A 25,596-nucleotide genomic window follows, 5' to 3' on the forward strand; every position below is an offset into this window, starting at 1 on the left:
CCAGATATATAAATAGCTATGAATCCAGAGACAGGATTTCTTTGGAGGGATGTTGCACCACATAGCAGTCTGGGTCATGCAGCAAAACAAAGTCACAGGGAGACAGGTGCCATTACTGTGGTGACCACGCACTATGAAGTAAGAAAACACATTCAGAGTGCAGGAGCACTCATTCAAGAAGTTGAAAACATGGAAAAGCTAGCCAGCACCTCTGAAGAGTGAAGATGGGCAATATCACAGCTTTGGCTAAGTTCCTTTAGAGCTGACTAAACAAGATGAGCAGAACAAATGCAGTCCTAGCCATACCATGAAGATGCCCGGCTACTACAACCTGTCGTGCCTACTGGAGTGAGTTTACTGCTGTTGGAGAAGTACTATTCAGCAAACACTCAAATATCCCCCAAATCAGATCCTCAATCTCAGATGTATTCAGTTGTTTTCAGATGCTCGCCGACATTCTCTGTGCACTACCTCATCAGGATATGTATGAGATGGTAGCTGCTGCCAATCCTGCTATATTTTCCGACTGCACACTAGTTTATGTCCTATTCATCAGCCGTTTTATACCATGCCAACCAACTGGCAGCAACTGTGTGTTGCTACACTCAAAACCTGCTCTCTGTTCGGCTTCCGAGATACCACTAGGGAGGCTTTAGTTCAGTGATTATTTCAGTTATCTATCTAATATAAGGGCCATTGTTTTATAAACATTATAAAAGTCTATCAAGTTACTAAAAACTCCAGTAAAGCTATACCTCTTTTCCATGTTCAGAACATTTTCGCATTTACTTTACTGAATAGATTTTTCAATCTCTCCAGCAGGTCAGTCTGCTTTTCTTCCTGTATTCTCCTTTCCTTTACGTGCAATGTGTGTCTGCCTTTCTCAATTCCTACTCTACTCACTCAAACACATCTCACAGTGAGGACAGAAGTGTAAAGTTACCACTAGTTAGCTAGAGTGACACCAAGCTAGGACCAATTGATTATAAGTTCAAATTTGTGCGAGTACGTAGCTTGGGATGGGACTTAGGGTTGATAATATGTGGGCGCACAACTTAAGTGTCAACTGTAAGTCTTAAGGTCCGAATGCAATTTCTTGCTGGTGGTTCTACGTTGTTTTTCTGGCACCTAACATGACTCACTTTTGGCAGTGGTTTGTAAATACTGAAAAATCAAGTTGCATCTTAAACAGCAAATCCCTCAATAAAGGGATAGATGAGATGGGAGAAAGCAGGCAAGGGTGTATCACAATTGAAAGGTCCATTCTTAGTGAATTGTTGCTCTTCACAAATCTCAATGCATATATATTCTGCAACAGAAAGATGATGGTAACATAATGTTAAGAATCAACAGAGGAAGTTTATGTATGCTTTTAGTCCTAACAAAGCTGGAACTTACGTCAACTTAACAAAAAATTAAGGAAAGTAACAAATTCAATTTATTATACATCATCACAAATTCCAACAAATATTCGATGTGCAGATTTTAGTTCAACTCGTTCAGTCAGCTCTATGTACTAGTTACATAGCAACTGATGACCAAAATTAGGTTATTAACTGCAAAAAATCAGCACTACTTCTACTGTGGAATAATATTGTAATTCTCATTCAGCTAATAGTGAATGGCCTAAACAGTAGTCACCTCTGTTTTTGTGGAGTAATCTGGAAGACTTTACATCAATGAGGATGTTTATAATGTCAGATAATTATTATGGACCTTTTATTTATAAATAATGCTTGAATGTTAATGAGATGGAGCATTTTCCTGCAAACTGGAATAACAAGCTCCAATACCATAAGACAATACACTGAGGAGATTCATTGTTACAAAGGCTACACAATTAAAGACTACTTTCTCTCCTGCTTCACAAATGCACTAGCCCAACAAGATGAGTACAAATATCTCTGTGCAGTTTGGAAAATAGGAGAGGTAATGGCAGATTGAAGCTTTGTGCTAAAACACAAGACATTCCAGGAGAGCACAATTGGTAAAAAGATTGCCCATGAAAGGCAAAGGACCAAGTTTACACCACACTTTGGAAAACAGTATCAATCTATCAGTGACTTAATATATTTTTATTGACCAATGAGAGCTGCATATACTGAGTATTCGAGTATTCTGTGGACTACATAATTACAATAGTGAAAGTAGTACAATAGTCATTACAAATCTCATATTTCTTCTCGTATAAGAAACGTGCATGAACACTTGACTGTACCAATAGTTTAATATCACAGGTTAGAACAATACTTAAAATACAACAGTTTTAAAAAGAATATTTATTAAATGATTTGTCAAGTTGTGAGTTATTTCATGTCCTTATATTAACTGGCAATACCTACAAAAAACCTAAAACCAAAAGAGCTACACAAATGTGTTACAGTTTCTTAACTGGCAAAAAATGATATGTATAATAGCACTATAATTAACAAATGCCTTAAACAGTCTCACCATGACTTTTGGCTGTGTACCAATAGTGAGATTTTCTCCAAGGCGCACAATTTCCAACACCTCTTGGTCTTCCTGGCTAGCATCCTGATCGAATTTAAATCCATTCCTCTGACTTGGACTCGTTCGACCACTCAGTGGGCTCCTTGCCCTGACAGGGGCTTGGCTTTCTCTTTGTACAGTCTCAGTTGCCGCCTGCACGGCAAAAAAAATGAAAGCATAAAAACCCATATTACAAAATCATACACCCATTCTTTTCCTTAAAAGATAAATCTAGAAGACTGATTATTTGGGTAACACAATTCCTTCTAAAGCAAAGGGAGGAAAAGGTGCGCCCTCCCCCCTACCCCCCCCCCCCCCCCCCCTCCCTCCAGACTCTTTAATCAATAATTATGTGTTGATATATGTATTCCATTTAAATATAAGTATTTGTTAACATTGTAGATCTTGCACCTTATGTGCAATAATTGCCTCTGTAAGTTAAATTTAAATGAAAAATAAAGGGAACAAATACAGAAAACAAAATAATTTCTACAACCAAATAAAATGTTTTTATCCAAGTATGCTGTATGTTAAGCACTGTTTCTACTGGACCAGTAAACATGCTATTGCACTGCACATGAGATACTATATTTAGCGAATTTAAAGCAGCAAGGGTAGGAAAATATCCAAAGGAACTTAAAGAGCCTCACACCTCAGGAAAGAAATGACGACAAAAAGTTAATATGAACAATGCATACTATTCAAATAGACGGAGGCATATGCTGATAAAGTTCCAGAGAATAGAAGAAAGTGAAATCACAAAAATACTTCTAGGCATGCTGAGACAAGCTGTTCAGACTAAAAAATGATTAGCAGGGCTAGATGATGATCTCTAAATATATGGTGATGCACATGCAAATCACATCATGCGGGACTACATTTGGTAAATCATGCTGCAAATGAAACAGGACAAAGTCTTTTGAAATGAATGTTATATTTTCCTTTTCTACAAACAATAGCTTCAAACTCACTAACCTGCATCCTCTCCTGGTGGATTCTGCTAATTAATTTTTGAGAAAATATGGTATTTCGGTGTTCATAAGATGACGAAATGATATCACGATTTTCTGATATACTGTCAGAGGGAAAGCGAAATGGGGAAGTTTCTTTCCTCATCGGAGATGAAGGCTGCGACTGTGATGGGGTTGTGTTATTGGATGCCAGGCTCTGCCACCGGGCAGATCCATGGGGATTTAGAGCCCGAACTACATTAGAGTTGGCTGGAGGGGTTCGACCAACCAAATGTCTCACGTCCTGCACATAAACAACAATACATGAGACAAGGTTTAAATGGAACAAAATTTTTTTCTTCTTTGCTAATTCTAAAGCACAACAAAAATAACTTGTAAAAATGAAACTGCAAAAATAAACGTTTTTAAAATATATCTGGTAAAGAGAAATAATATCTCTTAATAGCTGATCCATGCTATGAAGTCAACTAGTCACATAAGGAGTACAGTTTTCCAGCTTACTCTTCATGCACAAAGTTTTTGGCTCTATCAATGAATTACATGGAATGAGCATCAAAACATGTTGTTCCACTGTTCTTAATGATGTTATAGTTCTCACTGACATATGATGCTATACCGTCTTTATTTGAAGAAAAAGCTGCTCTTTGATATTAGGCAAAACCAAAATAGAGGCTGCCAAGTAAAATGGATAATGTGTGTGAGATGTGATGATGCAACATAAAGCCCACTCAGAAGAAAGAGTGTACAATTTGGTCGTTACTGTACACTGTGTATTTAATGAAACAGCAGACAATGGTCACTCTATGAAGAATGAAGTTAGCTTTTCTGCTGATACTGATTTCACCTCAAAACCTAGACATTCAGATGAGGTAAAGCACAAAATCTACATGATTATCATGTTAGTAAATGGGTCCCCTTTAATATACATGTGTAGATTCTTAAACCCACTATTTCAATGGATGCCTTTGTTTTTTTATGTCCTCTGTTCCTCTTGATATCAGGGATTGTTGTTACGTTACACTACCAAGAAACAGAACACACACACACACACACACACACACACACACACACACACACACACACACACACACAGAGTTAAAAATTCCAAGGCAGATGACTTCATTGTTGCCATCACGAAATTATTCCACATGAAATTATTGCTACAGTACATGTGGCTCACTATGTGTATCGACCTTGCCTTAACACAGCTGGCCACACACTGCTGCCCCAGAGCCGAGAGAGCTACTTTTGACATGGTGACCTGTGATGTCATTGTTAAAGTTTCATCGAAGTTGCATGTCATGACAGCATGACTTAGTTCAATTTACGTTCTACATAATTTTAAATTAAGTTGAAAGGCAATTTCCTGTATGGTTCAGCACATCATAATACAAGACACGCCAAATATACAAAAAGCCAAAATAAAAATGTATCATTATGCAACTTACATCAGCATCTCATTTGGGAAGTGTGAACCAGGAATCAGGTTTTGTCAATGGCATACATTTCAGAAGTAACCAATGTACTCTTATTGATGTTTCAGTTAATTCATATAAAAAAAATTCATCAATTATAGGTAAGTAGCAGCTGAAATAGAGATACTTTCACCTACTAGTTTGATAGTTACCTTAATTATATCAAAATGTCAAAGTATCAAAAAACAAGTGGAGTAGTGCTTTCCTGTCACACTTGAGTTTAGTTCACAGAAGCTACACCAAACAAAACCTGTTACACCAATGTAAAAATAAAAATAAAAATATAAAAAAGAAAGAAAGAGAGAGAGAGAGAGAGAGAGAGAGAGAGAGAGAGAGAGTCCTGGCTTTCATTAAATGTTAGCAATCTTAAGTGTATTTTTTAAGAAGCAAATCGAAATCGAAGACCTGAATCACATAATGAGAACTGACAGAGCATAATGATGGTATGAAAAAGTTAGACAATTTTAAACCGTATTACAAGTAACCACAAATGCGCTTGTTAAATTACATATTAACAAGATTTAATACTTGATAATTTAGGTAAAAAAGAAACACAAAGCTCTCGGTTGGGAGTGATCAATCTGAGGTCAATCGAGTACTTGCAGTCAATCTTTGATCATTAAGAGAGTAGTGAATCCAAGATAATTAAATCTCAGGCATCAAACAATTGTCATTTGAGTTATATTGGTACAAATGATTAAGTGGAGGAAAATATGATGTTGAAAGGATTATAAACTTAACAATGGGCTAAGAAAGCTACATCAACCACCACTCATTCACCAGTAAGAGAACAAAAGTAACAATTAACGAAGGGAATGCCACGATACTGCCATCACAGGACCAATAACTCAACAAAACTGTAGCTCTTCGTTGGAACCAACATTACTGCTAACACGTGAAAAATTTGTCTCTATGCTAAGATCATGCCTTCAATAACAGCTTGACTGCCATGTGGCTAGGACAAAGGTTCCCAATTCGTGTTTGTAAGTAGGCGCACACAGGCCAAAACTAGTATTTCTTGTGTTTTCATGGTGGAGCTTCCATCTAAACCTGAATAGTTCATAAAAGAATAAGCTGATGAAGGTAAGAACACACTACTTTAGAATTATGGCAGTGGGCAAACTTTTCAGTAACATTCTGACCATAATACAAAACCCACTGTCATGATATGTGATCAAGTATCATATTTTGAAAGGAATAATAAAAAGATTATGAAAGCTTTATATTTAGGGAAGGTTATTTAGTCATGACACACAAATGAATGTTTTCATAGAATATCGACTTCCACAACTTTCTCCTCTCTTTGCACCATTTTCTTCTGGAATGATTATCATCTTCGACCCATGTCTCATAAGTCAACAAAAATAATCTGACTGGGTCAACGCATGAAACAGGTAATACTGTTTGTCTTCCAGGTTTAACAGTCACAGATGCAGATACCCAAGCCTTACTACTGCCGAATAATAAGGGAAGTACACTGGAAACCCATTGGAATTTCCAATTGGAGCAGTTAGAGTCCCTTAGATTGGTCATATTTTACTATAGTCATTGCATCAGAATGTTGGTCTCACATAAGTTTTTTTTTAATACTACCATGGAGAACTGGATCTGTGGTGCAGCATGCTGGTGGATTAATCAGTTAAAGATTTCTCAGCTTACAATACAATATGGCTTAATTTCTCTTAATATTTTTCCTTTTCTAATACATACTGTGATTTTGTTTTCCTCCATTTTAATTGTGTTTTAGGAGTTGCGGCTCATTGAAACCAAATTCCTGCGGCTCATTGGAACCAAATTCCTCCAATTTGATTCACTACTAAAGATGATGTATCTGCTGTCAGTTTCCTGTAATACTGACTAGAGAGAAATACATAATGTGACAAGGGTAGGGTCAGAGAGGAAGGACTGTGATGGAATACAAGAAGTGGAATAAGGAAATATGGAGGAAGAAAAGATCATTGTCTACTTATTCAATGTTATGAATAGAGATAAGTTGTGTATTGAGTACTGCCCAGCACCTTAAAATCAACACTCCATTTCCTCCTTACCTTAACAGGTGTTGTTTCTGGGGTTGCCTCTACCGCAGCCTCAGGTGGTGATGTCCCTTCATGGGGAGGCACAGAAGCATTAACATGGCCCTGCAGAATTCATACAAAATTATTAAACATGTGTGACACGTGAAAGATTAGTACTTGTGCTCTTTAAAACATGGTGGTTAGAAAGATAGTGCAGAAATAGCAACTTCAATACAACACAGAAAATTGATATGAGAATGTAAACGAGAAAATATGAGTACACATCATAACAGACTTGGTTTGCCCTTTGAATTTTAACTAGATACATTCTGTACAAAAATTTTCTTATTTATTTCTTTACAATACAGTTACAATAAGTGGAGTGCTTTTATTTGGAAAAACAGTCAGAATCTATAGCTATAATGATACTGAATTGTATATACCATCCACTTGACCATGTGAGATGGTTGGTAATGCATCGTAGAGACGAATGTGCAAATAAAAGGAAACAACAGAGTGGAACTCAATAACAGAAAATAGTATATGAAAAATCTCGAAGGAGGTCACTGAATTTTGTTAAGACAGATGAACTATCAGCAATGCCTTATGGTTTCAGTCTGCTAGACAAAGGTTTGGCATATAATCCATAGCACTGGTGTACTGGTGATTTCACGCCACTTTCGGCATGTGATATACGAACTGTCTGTGTTACTCAAAAGCTTTAAGATTAAAAAGCACTCCAGTGTGGACTGTATCTGCTGTGCAAATCCCTTTTCACATTCTTCGTACCCTGGCAGGCTAATGACCCATAAATAGTAATGCCCAAAGTCTAATGATACACTGGAGTTCTTGGGAATACGTATTTTGGGCTGAGTGAAATAATATTGGTAGCAGTGGATCAAGAAAATTTAGGCAATGGTTTCAGACCATTAGACATAACCAGCAACTGCATCTGCACTTCTACTGAAATGTGGTGTCAATTCTGGCTTATTGATCTCCTTTAAATCATGATAAATTAGTTACCTTCTATTGTTATTGATGGTGAATAATTTCCATCTTAAAATTACAAACATTTCAACTTTAGCACTGACTGAGCTCATACTCTAAGTTTTACATCTATCTCCATTTTACATATTTGTCACTGTTAACTGGCTCCTCCAAGGGTTTTCATAAAACAGTATTCTGAGGTCCTCCTTGGCACTCGGTACTCTGTTGGTGACTCCATGCAGCACCTGCTGTGATGAAGTATGTATGCTGATGAACTCCATCTACCGTACACTGCCCAAGAAGTATATCAAGCAAATAATAAAATACAAAATAAATGATATCATGTATTTTAAAACAACATCTTTTGGGATGACAGTGAAACACCTATTTTACATCTCCGTGCTGTCCAAACATAAAAAATACAAAATAGAAGGAAATGCAGATTCAAGGAAAACATTAAAACACCCAAAATATGACCAAAAATATATGCAACTGGCGTATATCATAAGCCTTTCCAATACATGGTATAAAATCTGTATAAGTGAATGAAATTAAATGTATAATACAATGCTTATACAATAATTTATGGTAACAAATTTCATCATAAATAAGAATCACTAATGTGTAACAGCAAGTAAAAACTCACAAAAAAATTTAAGTTGGTGTCTGAGTACATGGCAATCTAGCTATTTTCTGACATGCTATGACCACAAATTAAAACATGCATTTTTGAGAGACCGTTCCTTTGTGCAAAATCAGAAAAAAAAGCAAAACTTGATTAATACGCTGAATTAAACCGAAAAATGTGAAGCATGGTGAAAGGCGTCGGCATATAATATGTTAATATGTGGTGGTGGTGGTGGTGGTGGTGGTGGTGGTGGTAGGGGGGGGGGGGGGGGGGGGAGGGGAGTGATTTCCTTCTGTAGTCAATGGCAGTGCAGCATACACAGGTGACAAGCATAGTGACCTCTAGTGTACTGGTTGTAAACATCCAGTAGACGAGCTCATTTTACATCTGTGGAATGAGTACATTTCGCACTAATTTCTGCAGCATAGGTTATGATAAATACGGGCCTCAGCACACATCCGTGTGACATCAGCAATGTAGTGTTTGTGACCAACAATAAATACTTATCAAAGCCCTTTGGTCAAATCTGTGACAGTGTGGTAGGGAATATTTCAGCACAGATAAAAGTTAGAGCGAGGGCCATTGTTTAGATGTTGCCTGCTTCAGTACATTTAAGCTATAAAATGATAAAGTATGAGGGTGGTTTGAAAAGTTCTCGGAATCACCACGAGAGGTCAGTGCTAGCGCAATGAGTTGTTCACATGATATTCACTGGACTGTTGCCTGTAAATATGTGCCATGTCAGTGCTCTTGGAAGAGAGCTGTGGAGGTGATGTGGCTCTGTTGTTCTCGCGTAGTGATTTGTGAGGAGGGGGGGGGGGGGGGAAATCGAGATTTGAGCAATGATTAAGTACTTCGTAAAGAAAGGTATGAAAGGAAAGGACATTCATGCCAATTTCCAGAATACACTGGGGGACTCTGCTCCTTCATATTCAACTTTTGCCAAGTGACAAATGAATTTAAATTTGGTCAGGAGAGCTTAGATGATGATCCTTGCGGTAGCCGGCAAAGAGGTATCACTACTACAGAAATCATTGCAAAAATGCACAAAATGGTCATGGAGGATCACCAATTGAGAAAGTGTGAAATTGCTCATGCTTGCCAGATGTCATCTGGAAGGGTATATCACATTTTAACTGAAGAATCAGAAATGAAAAAATTATCTGCAAAATCGCTCTTGACGCTTGATCAAATACGCATGAGAATGGACATATCAGAACAATACTGGCCCATTTAAGGAGAAACGAAAGATTTTTTGTGCTGGTTTATGACTACAGATGAAACATGGATGCACTACTATACTCCAGAGACAAAATGACAGTCAAAGCAGTGGGAACATGCTGATTCTCTGCCACCAAAGAAAGCAAAGACAATTCCTTCAGTGAGAAAGGTCATGGCATTAGTGTTCTGGGGTCGAAGGGAATTCTGTTTGTACATTATCTCCCAACTGAGCAAACAATTACTGGAGAATACTAACCTCCTAGATGAACTGCAACAAAAAATAAGTGAAAGAACGCCAGGTTTAGCAAGGAAGAAAGTCATCTTCCATCAAGACAATGTGCAACCGCACATGTGCCATCACCATGGCAAAATTACATGAACTGAGGTATGAATTGTTGTCACACCTGCCTTATTCACCTGATATGGCTCCATCTGACTTCCACCTCTTCCCAAAACTGAAAATTTTTCTTGATGGACAAAGATTCACTTCAAATGAAGAACTGATAGCTGGTGTTGACAACTATTTTGCAGACCTGGAGCAAACTCATTTTCAAGATGGGATAAAGGCACTGGAACATCATCAGACCAAGTGCACTGATCTACAAGGAGACTAAATTGAAAATAAGAAAAGTTTCAGTGATGTAAGTACTTTTTTTCTATTCTGCTCCGAGAACTTTTCAAACAACCCTCGCATATTTGGTGCGTCACTACCACCTCAGTGATCATTCCAAGTTATGAATAATACAGAAGTCTTCGTAACATAAAGCAAGGTGACTACAAAACCATGATAAGTTGATGGAATCATACAAAAAAAATAGCTACAGCAATCAGCTGTATTTCAAGTTGCTGCACTGTGGATGATGGTAAGTTTACACATAAAAAGAAAGGATGTGGAAGGAGATGGAAATGTGAAAATCCAAGTGCATTCAAAGTGTACAAAAGTGACATAAAAGTATTTATTTTTACTCTAAATAATTACCTTAACCTTCATAAATTCCTCCTTGGGTGATTTAGATATTGTTTCACACATTTCTGGCATAATAAATAAAATGGTACACTGAGGGAATCAAATACTATAATTCAAGCTAGAATAGCTTTCTCCTGTTGCTAAAAATCTTAAAGCTGTGAGAGGATCTTTAATGCAAGTAGCATTCATGATTTAAATAATGAAACACTAGATCAGTTACGCATTTTTTCACAATTTGCACAATTCTTTATGAGAATCTATTCACATGTTCAAGTAGAAATATTTACAAAGTTAAGCAATTTAAAAAAAAAACTAGGCTGGACCCCGCATGTCAACAGGGGACTGTTTCAAGTTGGTTGAGGAACTAATTGTGTGGGGTGTCTATAAAATTACACTAAACCATCAAAATATAGCTGCAAGGCAAGAGAGCAGAACACACATACAAACACTACATAAAATACCTACATAAATATTTCCTCTTAATAATGAGATTAACTTCTCAGAAGGCATCATATTAAGTGTGAAAAAATACATAATTAGTGCAATGTTCCATTATTTAAATTGTTAATGACACAGTTGCATGGTATCCAAAAACATCGTTTGTGATGAATGAAATTATGAATGGTATTTTGTAGATGAGTCATATATTAAAACATGAGGGGCCACTTTCACGAGGGCAAACTGAACTTTTTGTTCACCAGTTCTCAAATACTTTTTGTTGTTCTTTATGTCCTCACACAGTAGCCATGAAGCAAATTCTGGTGAACACTTCCAGTGTTTGTTCTCCCTATACACAGTTTCGCCCAACTTCGAGCGCTTCTTCTCACTATACACAGTTTTGCCCACAATCATTTCCATTCTTCTTTCTTTTCAAGCAATGCATTTGCCACCAACATTTGATAGTGTACTGGTGACAATCGTGTTACAGCTCCAGTGAAGTAGTTTGGACAGAGAAGTTCAACGAAATCTTTGACAAATATCATCTACAGAGTAATACGGGTCTCACGTTTCAGATGTGTGTCAGCCAGCAATAACAACACTTTGCTGACGTCCCACAAACATGCACTCTGGCCTGCATGTATCATAGACCACGTTTTTGAAAGAATGGAAATAATTCTGAAGTAGTGGTCCTGTGAAGGAAACCCAAAATGAGGCTATCAATTTGTTGATCACTGCAGTGCCAAGTTGATGTTTATGGATGTGTTAGTAACAGGTGACTCAGTTTTGGCGAGAACTCCTTATGGGAATGTGTGTGGTTGCACAACATGTGACATATTTGTGACAAAGCAAAATGTGAATGTTATTGCTCATCGTTTCCAAATGATGCTCATCATTTCATTTTCAGCAATTTAAGCTGTCCTCATAGGTTCCTGTCTAACCACACACTCTGACACTATCACATATTTGGAAACAAAATGACAAATATTTTTGAGAAGGAAGAATATGAATTTTACTGCTACTCATTTCAGTCTCAGCAATTAAATCTGTCCTCTATGGCTCCTATCTAACCACACAATCGGAAATCACCACATATTCAGAAATGGAAATCTAAATATTTATTTCACCCTCTGTTCTCTAATCAAGACAGAAATGTTAAATAAAATTGAATATTGCAAAACATATTTGTATTACACCCATAACAAATTCCCAGAATGTGTTATATCCAAGATTAAGACAAAATGTTAGCTTATAGTAGGATGTGAATCTGCCACCTCTAACTCTGTAAACTTATGATGTTACTTATTACACTACAGATAAATCGTATGAGTTACATCTCGTCTTGGGTATCATAATATTTCGTGAAGCCTTATATCCTTGATCTTTAATTAACAGACATTTAAAAATAACGATGATGTGTTTGTGACACCTTTTCAATGTGTCGCTGCTTTGAAATGGCATACTGCAGCACACATACCAAAGGAAATGAATAATCAAAACACACACAATACACACTGGGGTCATTCACATGCGCTTGCAAAAATCAATAGTCAACAGCCCACTTGTGATGTCGGCTGCGCTGGCTGTTGGGTGATGTAACAAGTTGCCAAGCAATAAGAGCTCACTAGCAGGAAATGGCCAATGTTTTCTTGATTCTAACAGATATTCTTCGAGAATCAGTGTTTGAATTTAAAAGGTTGACAACTGATATCATTGCTGAACAAAGTACATTAAAAATACATGCAAAAAGATTAGACAGAGTTATAAGTGGCACAAGAAAAGGTGGCAGCTAAGCCCCTTCGTCATGTATTGGCTCAGTCCAGAACACTTCATGTTGACTGTCTTGTTTTTCTATTGCTGCCACAATCTAGCAGCAGTTGTATCACAATTGTGTAGTGAAGCTAAACATTGCAAGCTGTGTTGGCATAGCCGATCATAGATTACTTCAGAATTTCCTCCCTCACAAATCATCTCTCCGCAACGGCCTAAAATATTCCCTTAACTTCGCTACCTCCCATTGTGCGAACTGTCTTTCATGGCAGTTATAACTCGTTCAGTCACATCAAATGGCAATAGGAAGGAAACGGGATGAAGTCAAGCAAGATGTCAATTAAGAATGTAGACTAGAGATAAACCTTACTAGAAAGAAACGTACGAACAGTGACTTTTTAACATTGATCTTATGGGTTTTTCAAAGGGGCTACAAATTTATGAGGTAAAATAACAAAAAATGTACTTTTATCTCATTCAGAAAAAGCTGTATACCTGCTTGCTCACTTACAGTACAGAAAATTTTGCAACTATTCATTTCCCTCAACACGTGCCACTCTACATAAATGACTAAGTGTGTTTCTACTTACTAAGCCATCTAACTGAGATACAAAATACCACTAAAAGAATAATTCTTTTCATTTATACAAGAACTACTTGATTATTAATCATGTTTTTTCTTCTCATTAACTAATTAATTAATCTACTGAAAACAACCATACCCTTCCCAGTTTGCTTTTGAAAGCTATCTAATGAATTATATAACTTAAATATATACACATATATTTTCGTATCATCATCATCATCATCATCATCATTATTATTATTATTTTTCTTTCAAAGTTAAAACACGATATGGATTTTAATGTCATCGTCTTGCTAATGCTGTAATATCTTTATATAACCCTTTATCATTATGTTTTCCTTAAAACTGAAACTTTATTAATGCCATATGCAATAATGTTCTCCTTTGGGAGGCCTGTCACATCTGACCAACCACAATTTTCTACTTATTATTTCCGCAAAATCACAACCCCTTTTTTTGTAAATAATTAGATATTCAAATTTAAAATGTTGTATCACAATGTGCCTGAAGTTCACCTTCAGGCACATTGTGATACAACATTAGTCCTCACAGGACGGGGCGTGAGTCATACTTGGGTAGCTCAGTTGGTAGAGCACTTGCCCGCAAAAGGCAGAGGTCCCGAGTTCGAGTCTCAGTCCAGCACACAGTTTTAATCTGCCAGGAAGTTTCATATCAGCGCACACTCCGCTGCAGAGTGAAAATCTCATTCTATATAATGGTAAGACAGATTTCCAAACCAAACCTTAATTTGCAAGACATTTCCAGGAGCACATGTCAATTCTGATCACAGTTTACTAGTTATGAACTGTATGTTAAAACTGAAGAAACTGCAGAAAGGTAGGAAATTAAGGTGATGGGACCCAGATAAGTTAAAAGAATGAGGGGCTGAGAGTTTCATTGCGAGCACTAGGCAACGATTCACTAGAACAGGGTAAAGGAATACAGCAGAAGACAAGTGTGTAGCTTTTAGATGGAATAGTGAAGGCAGCAGAGCATCAAATCAAACAGCTAAAAAAACAATGCCTAGTAGAAGTCCTTGGATAACACAGGAGATATTGAATTAAACAGATGAAAGGTGAAAATATAAAACCATGTAAATGAAGCAGGTGAAAAGGAATACAAATGTCTGACAAATGAAATTGACAGGTAGCGCAAAATGGCTAAGCAGGAAGTGCTACAAGACAAATTTACGGATTTAGAAGCATATAGCACTAGGGGAAAAGACAGATATCACCGACAGGAAAATTAAAGAGGCCTTTGAGGAAACAGAACCAGTTGTATGAATATCTAGAGTTCAGACGGAAAACCAGTGCTAAGCAAACCTCAAAGATGTAAGGAGTATATAAAGGGTTTATACAAGGGAGATGAACTTGAAAGCAGTATTATAGAAATGGCAGAGGACTTAGATGAGAATGAGATGGGAGATATGATACTGTGAGAATAGTTTGACAGAACACTGAAAGACCTAAGTTAGAACAAGGGCCCTGGAGTGGACGACATTCGGTCACAACTACTGATAGCCTTGGGAGAGCCAGCCATGACAAAAATCTTCCATCTAGTCTGCAAGATGTATACAAAATGCCCTCAGCCTTTTAGAAGAATATAATAATTCCAAAGAAATCAGGTGCTGGCACGTGTGAAAATTACCAAACTATCAGATTAATAAGTCACAGTTGCAAAATATTAACATGAATTCTTTACAGATGAATGGAAAAGCATGTAGAAGCTAGCATTGGAGAAGGTCAGTCTGGATTCCGGAGAAGCACTGGAACATGTGAAGCAACACTGACCCTACTAGTATCTTCAAAGATAGGTTAAGGAAAGGAAAACCTACATTTACAGCATTTGTTGACTTAGAGAAGGCTTGACTGGTATAATCTCTTAAATTCTGAAGGTAGCAGAGGTAAAATACAGGAAGCAAAAGGCTACTTACATCTTTTACAGAAATCAGATGACAGTTACAAGATTCATGGGGCATGAAAGAGAAGCACTGGTTGAGAAGGGGGTGAGACAGGGTTGTGGCCTACCCACAATGTCATTCAATCTGTACATTGAGTAAGCAGTAAAGGAAACAAAAGAAAAATTTAGAAAAGGAATCAAAAGAAAACTTTGGAAAAGGAATTTGAAGTTCAAGGAGGAGAAATAACTTAGAGGTTTGTTGCCATTGACATTGTAATTCTGTCAGAGGCAGCAGAGGACTTGGAAGAGCAGTTAAATGGAATGGCCACCATCTTGAAAGGGGGATATAAGATGAACATCAACAAAAGCAAAACTAAGATAACTGAATGGCATCAAACTCAATCAGCTGACGCCAAGGGAATTAGATTAGAAAACTGGTAGTAGATGGGTTTTGCTATTTGGCCAGAAAAATAATTGAACATGGCCGAAGTAGGAAGGATATAAAATGTAGACTGACAAAGATAAGAAAATCATTTCTGGAGAAGTGAAATTTGTTAACACTGAATATAGATTTAAGTGTTAGGAACTCTTTTTGGAAGTATTTGTATGGAGTGTTGCCATGTATGGAAGTGAAATGTTAACAATCTACACTCTACACATGAAGAGAATAGAAGCTTTTGAAAAGTGGTGCTACAGAAGAATGCTTAATGGCTGATGGGTACACAATGTAACTAATGTGGCCCATAACAGAACTGGGGAGAAAAGAAATTTATGGTACAACCTGACTATAAGAAGGGATCGGTGATAGGACACATTCTGAGACATGAAGAGATCACCAACTCAGTACTGGAGCAAAGAGTTGAGGAGTGGGGGTGAAAAATGTAGAGGAAGGCCAAGAGATGAATACAGTAAGTAGACTCAGAAGGATATAAGGTGCAGTAGGTTTTCAAAGATGAAGGGGCTTGCAAAGGATAGTGTAACATCAAACCAGTCTTTGGACTGAAGACTACAACAGCAACAATGAAAACAACCCAACCCAATAATCTCAGTCAAATTTCTTTAGTCTGGGCTTGCAGATTTGGCAGTACACAAGAGTGGGCTCAAGATGTCATTTCTGGTGTGGTGAGCAAGGTGGGGTGGGGTGAGAAAGTGGGGATGCTACTGGTGGAAGCAGCACATCATGTAAAAAGTAGTTACTATGAAAACTAACACTGCAAGTTATGCCTCCCAGCCTTCCATACGCACTAGCCATTGAAGCACCTCACTGCCATCACAAGCAGTTGTAATGGATCTGGGAGATGTGTTATTTTCTACCGGATTTGTCGATACCAAATTGTAAATGTTTTCTTATATTTTGTCAGAATTTTTTAAATTGTAATTTGCCTTATTTTATACTAATTTACTTATATTTTTGAGAGTGACAGCATATTGATTACTATAAGTAGATGTGACGAAGAATATCAAAGAGACTGATTACAAGTGGAAGCTTGTGTGTTGTGTAAAATGTCTTTGACGCTGGAGTCGTCTTTGACTGTAGTCAGTCGGCAGTGAGGTCTTGGTGTGTGTTGACGGTAGAACAATGTGCAGGTCGCCGTTATAAATAATTTGCTAGTGAATAGGAAAAAATGAATTATGTTACTATTTTTTTTATATAAACTTTAAGAAGAAACCACATTCAAAGAAATGGTATTTGAAGCACCAAAAATGAGGCAAACGCATTGAACCAGGTCATTTCTGCAGCCGACGAAACTCCATTGTGGAATCATACTTCCACTAGACGACTGAAGCCAAGACAAATATCATCTTGTAAACATTTCACGGAAAAGATACTGTCACGAAATATGCCAAATTTAAGTAAATAAAAATAGTGAGCATATTTCACAGTGCATTGATACAGCCTCTGCACCCACCACCAGCCTACCATTCTGAGATCACTATAGGCTAGAGAAAATGAGGAAGTCAGATCACAGCCCCCAGCAACAGAAGTCCTACAGCCCTGGAAGAATAAGTCACTGAGGCCGTGCTCCTGCCATCAAATGTCACTGAGCTACTGGGTAGGATTACTGCCTGTTCTGCCACCCTACATTGTAAGTCGTGATTTCATCCTGGGCAATACCACCTCTATGGACCAATTAGAAGGGAGATAGGTCTAAATTCTTACGACTCCAGCTACGTGGAGAACGGCTCAGAGTGATAGAAATATTATTTGCTTAGCAGATAGTTCTAACTTCTGGCTGTCACAACTACAGGTGTCATGACAAATATGTCTCACAGGGAGAGTTGTTGGCCTGTAGCAGGAAACTTATACCCAGCCCGATTGATTGCTTGGCAGTTTGCAACTTGTTATATAAGCCTCAAAAAGCTGATTCATGAACAGAACTCTACCTAGTTTTGTGGGCCTGAACTTTGAACTGAAACTTGATAGTGTGTGGTGGTGTTTGAGACAATTCTGACTTGGTTGTTCAGTATTAATTTTCAGCTAACATTACTTGCAGTTGTAAAGTTCACACTCTACTGCTTTTCTGCCTGTGACTTATTATCCAACTTGTTTTCCACGTGGTATGTGGTTAGTGGCAGTATCCTACCAAATTTGCATCACGCTGTGACAAAAAAGTAGCCAAGAAAATTACAAATATCAGTTAGTATAGGAATCTCAAACAGAAGAGAAAGCTGTGGCTTGAAAACTAACAAAAATATATTCCATGGAAATCATTTACGACTACACACAAATGTGCTCACATTCTGATGAGATAGAAGACCACTAGGGAGATTTGCAGAAGCCGACAAATGAAAACAAATCCCACTACAGGAAAATGTGAGAATTTTTTTCTAGAAATAGACCTGATAGCAGAAATGACATCACTCATTAATAAATGACCATAAAACATGACTGTCCTTAACAATCTCTTTTAGAAGAAAATAATCAGAAAATGGGCTTGCCAAAAACAAAAAGTGAATCTGACTATAATTTATCAAACAATAAAGAAATTTCATATGAAGTGACTACCAAATCATTTCACAATTCCAAGATAAAAATAGATTGTTGGTATTCGTCTTCAGTATGGAAACCAGTTCGGTGCCAGTCTCTCCACTAGTCTATGTTATGCAAGCCCTTTCATCTCTGTGTAACTACTGTAACCAACAGCCATTTGAACCTACTTACTGTATTCAAACCTTGGTCTCTTCCATAATTTTTAACCCCCCCCCCCAATACATACACACCTACATACACACATTCCCCTCCAACCCCAAATTGGTAATTCCTTTTGATCTCAGGATATGTCATATCAATAGTCCCTTCTTTTGGTCAGGTTGTGACATAAATTCTTTCCTCTCCAATTCAGTACCTGCTCATTATTTATTGGATATATCCATCTGGTTCTGTAACACCACATTTCAAAAGTTTCTATTGTCTTACTGACTGAAATGTTTATCATTCACATTTCACTTGCATGCAAGGCTACCCTCCACTTAATGACCTTCAGAAAGGCGTCCCAACACAAATTTATCTGTACTACTACATAAACACGAGAAACTGCTACCAAAAATCTCAAAAAGTTCAGTCTATTTACCTCAAATTCTTACAGGTTACTCTGATAAATATTCAGATGGCACAGGCTATAAGATTTTTTAAGCAACAGTGTACAAGTTTTCTGTTAAAACTGATTGCAAGAAAGAAAATGATGTGCTGTTAAAACATGCGAGGTTTTCTTTCTTTCTCTCAGTCTGTTTTAACTGCGAAAGAAGGCACTTGAACCATTAGATAAATTGTATCTCCCATATAGTGACTTTTCCTTCCAAAGCACATATTGTCCATCCTTCATTACAATCTCATAATCTACATCTACTTTGTCTCTCTTGTGCTGTCCATCCACATCTTGTCCTTCGTTTTCCCCACTCACCTTTGTTACATACGCACTTTGTTGCTCCCAACGGACTTAATCGTGTGCAGTGCTGCCAACGGACTTAATCGTGTGCAACTTTTGTGACATCTTATAGCACCAGTCACGGTAGTTATGACCGTGCTCCATGCTGCATACATACCATCCGCCCACTGGACCTACTGCCGCTGCACCCTCCACCCAATAGTTTCCCCTTCCCCCATCCAGGCACTTCCTCACAACTCATGTCCCCACTTTATCTTCAGCATACCCCACTCTCTACCAACTTCTACAACAGCCCATCACATACTTAGCCCATATACCTGCCTCCCCTCCCTCTCACATTCATTCATAGCTGTCAAACCGGCTGCCTCCCTCCACAAGGTTAGCTGACCTCTTCCCAATTCCCTCTCTCTCCACCCACCCCAATCGGCCAATCGACATTAGCCCCACCACAAGCAGTCCATTACAATTAAGTACCCCACTCACTCATACAGTTATAACTGGTGGAGACTTCAATCTATCCTCGATTTGCTGGAGAAAATACATGTTCAAAGTCGGTGGTAGACAGAAAACATCTTCCGAAATTGTACTAAATGCTTTCTCTGAGAATTATTTTGAACAATTAGTTCATGAGCCCACAAGAATTGTAAATGATTGCGAAAACGCACTTGACCTCTTAGCCACAAATAATCCTGATCTAATAGAGAGTGTCATGATGGGTACAGGGATTAGTGAACACAAGATCATCGTAGCGAGGCTCAAAACAATATCAACCAAAAACACTAAAAATAAATGCAAAATATGTCTATTTAAAACAGCAGATAAAAATTCACTTGATGCTTTACTTAGAGTGTATCCATTCCTTCCAAGCTAATTATGTAAGTGTAGACCAGATATGGCTCAAATTCAAAGATACAGTATCAACAGCAATAGATAGATTCATACCGTGTAAGTTAATAAGAGATGGGACTGATCCACCATGGTACACAAAACACGTCAGAACACTTGGAAAAAAAAAAAGAAGAGCATGCCAAATTCAGAAGAACGCAAAATCCCCAAGACTGGGTAATTTAGTGCGGACGTCAATGCGAGATGCTTTTAATAGGTTCCCCAATGAAACACTGTCTCAAAATATGGTAGAAAACCCAAAGATATTCTGGTCGTATGTAAAGTACACCAGTGGCAAAAAACAGTCAATACTGTCACTGCACAATAGCGATGGAAATGTTATCGATGATGGTGTCACTAAAGCGGAGTCACTAAATACAGTTTTCCATAATTTCTTCACGAAAGAAGACAAAGTAAATATTCCAGAATTCGAAACCAGAACAGCTGTTAGCACGAGTGACATAAATGTAAATATCTTAGGTGTTGCGAAACAACTCAAATCACTTAAGAAAGGCAAGTCTTCCGTCTAGATGGTATACCAACCAGGTTCCTTTCAGAGTATACAGACACAATAGCGCCTTTCTTAGCAATCATACACAACTGCTCACTTGACGAAAGGTCTGTTCCTAAAGACTGGAAAGTACTACGGGTTACACCAATATTCAAGAAAGGAAATAGGAGAAACCCATTAAATTAAAGACCCATATCATTGACCTCAATTTGCAGTAGGATTTTGGAGCATATACTGCACTCTAACATTATGAATTACCTTGAAGAAAATTATTTATTGATACATAACCAACACGGATTCAGTAAATATCGTTCTTGTGCAACACAGCTAGCTCTTTATTCCCATGAAGTAATGTGTGCTGTTGACAAAGGATCTCAGATTGATTCCATATTCCTAGATTTCAAGAAGGCTTTTGATACCGTTCCTCACAAGTGACTATTAATCAAATTGCATGCATTTGGAATATCATCTCAGTTGTGTGACTGGATTCGTGATTTCCTCACCTCAGAGAGGTCACAGTTTGCAGTGATAGACAGTGAATTATCAAATAGAACAGAAGTGATATCTGGCGTTCCGCAAGGTAGTGTCACAGGCCCTCTGCTGTTCCTGATTTACATGAACGATCTAAGTGATAATCTGAGCAACTCCCTTAGATCGTTTGCAGATGTTGCTGTAATTTACCGTCATCAGACAATCAATTCAATTACAAAATGATCTAGAGAGAACTTCTGTATGGTGCGAAAAGTGGCAATTGGCACTAAACAAAAGTGCAAGGTCATCCACATTGGTACTAAAGGAAATCCGATAAATTTTGGGTATACGATAAATCATACAATGAAGGCCTTCACGACTGGACGTTTCAGCTGCCGAGAATTCTTCCTGGTTGTATGGCCATGGTCCATGGGATAGAAGAGTTCCACGGACCACAGCCATACAACCCAAAAGAATTCTCGGCATACGATAAATCGCACAAATCAAAGGGCTGTCAATTTGACTAAATACATAGGAATTATAATTATGAGCAACTTAAATTGAAAAGACCACATAGATAATATTGTGGTGAAGGCGAAACAAAGACTGCGCTTTGTTGGCAGAACACCTAGACGATGCGACAAACCCACTAAAGACACAGTCTACCTTACACTTTTCCATCCTCTGCTGCAATATTACTGCGCGTTGTGGGATCCTTACCAGGTAGGATTGACAGAGGACAACGAAAAAGTGTAAAGAAGGGCAGCTTGTTGGGTGTTATCGCACAATAGGGGTGAGAGAGTCACTGGTATGATAAGTGAGTTGGGGTGGCAGTCACTGAAACACAGGCAGTTTTCTTTGTGGCGAGATCTGTTTACAAAATTTCAATCACCAACTTTCTCTTCTAAATGCTAAAATATTTTGTTGACATCCACCTACATAGGGAGAAGTGATCATCATAATAAAAAGAGAAATCTGAGCTCGAATGGAAAGATTTAGGTGTTACTTTTTCCCCACGCACCATTCGAGAGTGGAATTGTACAGAAGTAGTATGAAAATGGTTCGATGAACCCTCTACCAGGCACTTAAGTGTGAATTGCAGCGTAACCATTTAGATGTAAATCTGCCGAGAAACAAAGCATTGGTACTGTTAGTCCAGCTGACACCATATAGGGGTAGAGACGTCCATGTGTGCCTGTCGATACTGGTAGCTGATTTGATACGTATTAATTATATAACTGAGATCAAAATTAGGGGTGAGTAACATAGAGTGAGTTAGTGTATCTAGACTAGAGCTGAGTACTGCAGCAAACCCGTCTTCAGACTGAAGGATATAGTCAAATCAAAGTTATATATACAATGAATTCTCTATCTAAAGTTAACGTTTTAACATATCAAAGATGATAATCCACACACGCCACTGCTTTGAAGAGAAATTACACATATATTCCTTCCCAAGAATTGTGATTATAATATGTAGCATTTTATTGAAACATGTATAGACAACACTACAATATTCGTATAGCATATTTTACACCAAATTTACTACTAACTCTAATGGGACCTATGATTACAAACTGCAAATCCTGAACAGAATACTAAATTCTGTAAGACTGTCACTAAGTTCAGTTATGGAACAAGCAGATATGCTACAAGGCGAAGATATTAATGACCTCAAGGAATCAGAATCAGTACTACAACTGTACTATTGTCACATTTCATCACCTTCAAGGAAGTTGGGCTCCAAGACAGCATTTCATAATGAACACTACTGTAGAATTGATAATTTCACCAGAGCCTGCAGAAATCTTCTCAACCATTCCCATTTCTGTATTATAATTCTGGTGAACTATTAAATGTGTACTCTGAATTCACACACATACTATGCTGTTGGGGGTTGCTGAACCGATATAATTATAACAACTTAATACAGTACCTAAAGCTTTCCAGTCACTTCCAATCTTAGTACACAGGCAACTCTTTAATACTACTAGCATTGCGAACACATACTTAACATTTTAGCAACAGTTAACAAGTTAGTAAAATAATTTAAAACATATACTTAATACTTTGGGAACTTAATTTCTTATGTCACTCCCGCTTTCATAGACGTTGAGGCAACACAGTTTTCTGGCAGCTAAGAGTGGCAGTAACCAGAAAGCAGTTATTACAAGTCAGGTTTATTCGACTATCAGTTCAGCACCTCCAGTCAACCACACTGAGTGTCAATTTAGAATACATAAATGTTATTGACACAAGAAACAAATCAACAAAGATATAAGATCGGCCACTCTTGCATCAACATTCACCTGTGAGTTTGGGGTTTGTGGTATGGATGCCGGAGCTGACTCTTGAGGTGGTGGTGTGGATAATCCAAAGCAAGCACTTGGACTCCAGAACTCATTTTCTGTAGGTGGGTGCCGAACACTCAGAGGAGTAAATGCTGACTTCAGCAAGGTACTATCTGTAAAAAACAAAGTAGTCTCAAAATGTTCTGAACAAATATCTATCATATTACAAAATTCCATCTTTGATATGACATTATTCTTAAGTAATCCTTACAGAAACACTTAACAGTCCTAGTATAGTAAACTTCAGTTGTTTGTGATAATTAAATATCAAGCTCACAGACTTCCAATTTTCTAATATATGTAAATGCCATACACACATCATTAATTATGAAGTAATAATTACAAAGACCCTTGGTAGTGAACACTACAGCCTAAAGTAATCTTTACAAAGATTTTGAGGTGTTTATCATACCATAGTATAGTATAGTATAGTATAGTATAGTATATAGGTCTATGTATATCCAATAACTTGCCACAGTATATGAACTGTCACAGGTAACATCATGGAATTTAAGACTAAATTTAAGAACTTTGCGTTGAGCAGATCCTCTTATTCGAATGGGCAATAGAGCTTTATAGGTACCCTTAGAAACAATACCAGAATTTCCCTAAAGATGGTGCTAGCTGTCAGTACAAGGGACCACGAGACCACGTCTGCAGCACCATCTGCTTCCTATAACGGCTGATAAAAATATCAGCGCACATGCTCTTGGGAAAACACAGTGTTTTGAGTGGTACAAAAATCCAAAAGTGTGATTTTGACATAAGAAACAATGAGCGCGGGAAACCACTAAAAAAGTTCGAAGACAACAAATTGCAGGCCTTATTGGATGAAGATGATACTTTTATTTATTACGAGAAAAATGGACTGCAAACAGCAGGCATAGAATACTCACGAATACCTTGCAAGCATATATTATACAACAAATCAAAGTAAAAAGACATGACTCAGTGTCATTTATATCACATAACAAGTGAGCACTACCACAGTGAAACGAACAAGGATCTCAAATCCAACTTAACTAAGGGAAGTCTTCCAAATTTGCAGCCAACAAACTATTTCCCTTGTAGTTTAAGGCATCAGCCAAGACTGATACAACACTAAAGTTTAAGCCCGTTAATAAAATAACATACTTGTGCACCAAAGGATTGGGGGGAGGGGGGGGGGGGGGGGGGGGTGCGACAATTGATTGTGCACGAGAAAAAGTTTACTAACTGGAATCAAAGTACTCATGGAGTGAACAATACTACTCAAAACATGGCAAGTAATGGAGGATGCCAAGGCAATGAAAGAAAGTGTTGGTACAAGTCTAAATCTGCATAGAATCTTAAGCCACTAATGTTTCCCAACAGTAGCCTCTAAACCCAAACTTATAACTAATGTCAGAGCTCCATAAACACCAAAAACGCATACCTGGTAAGATGATCACAGTATTTCCCATAAGCTGCATGGAAAAGTAAAGGATGCCATGTTCTTGTGTGTTTGGTGGTCCCCCCCCCCCCTCCCCCCCCCCCCCCCCCCACACACACACACACACACACACACACACACACACACACACACACACACACACACACACACACACACTTCTATTATACTTAGGACAGTGAAGTTTACATCAGCATACCACATTTTTGCCAGTTACATTTTTAGACCCAAATTGACACATTCACATGATGTTCTTACCAGATATATGGTTTTGGTGTTATGAAGTTCTGACTGATGTAGACCTAACATTAATTTTAAATTTTGAGTTTATGGGTTACTGTTGTGGGACATGAGTGACTTGAGACACTATGCAGATTTAGACTTGTACCAACATTTTTTTTCATTGCCTTGGGCTCCTACGTTACTTGCCATGTTTTCAGTAGTATCGTTTACTCCACGAGTACGTTATGATTCCAGTTACTAAACTTTTTTCCATACATAATCGTTGCCACCCCTCCCTCCCCCTTCGGTGCGCAAGTATGTTACTTTATTAGTGGGCTTAAACTTTAGTGTTGTGTCGGTCTTTGCACACTCGCCTATCTTTTAGCCTTATCC

The 25,596-nt window shown here is 37.8% G+C and overlaps 1 protein-coding gene across 2 annotated transcripts in view; it reads right to left on the bottom strand.

Annotated features, from left to right (window-relative positions):
• LOC124614038 (hamartin) overlaps positions 1-25,596 on the bottom strand; it is a gene marked incomplete in the record, with an annotated part of 233,167 nt that overhangs the window by 99,256 nt on the left and 108,315 nt on the right. Inside the window, 4 exon segments of one of the 2 annotated variants that reach the window (XM_047142868.1) lie at positions 2,452-2,643; positions 3,466-3,744; positions 6,985-7,074; positions 23,511-23,665. In XM_047142868.1, the coding sequence (XP_046998824.1) occupies positions 2,452-2,643; positions 3,466-3,744; positions 6,985-7,074; positions 23,511-23,665 (716 nt within the window). 2 annotated transcript variants of the gene reach the window in all.

This window comes from Schistocerca americana, chromosome 4 (genome assembly GCF_021461395.2).
Source record: "Schistocerca americana isolate TAMUIC-IGC-003095 chromosome 4, iqSchAmer2.1, whole genome shotgun sequence".
Lineage (NCBI taxonomy): Eukaryota > Metazoa > Arthropoda > Insecta > Orthoptera > Acrididae > Schistocerca > Schistocerca americana.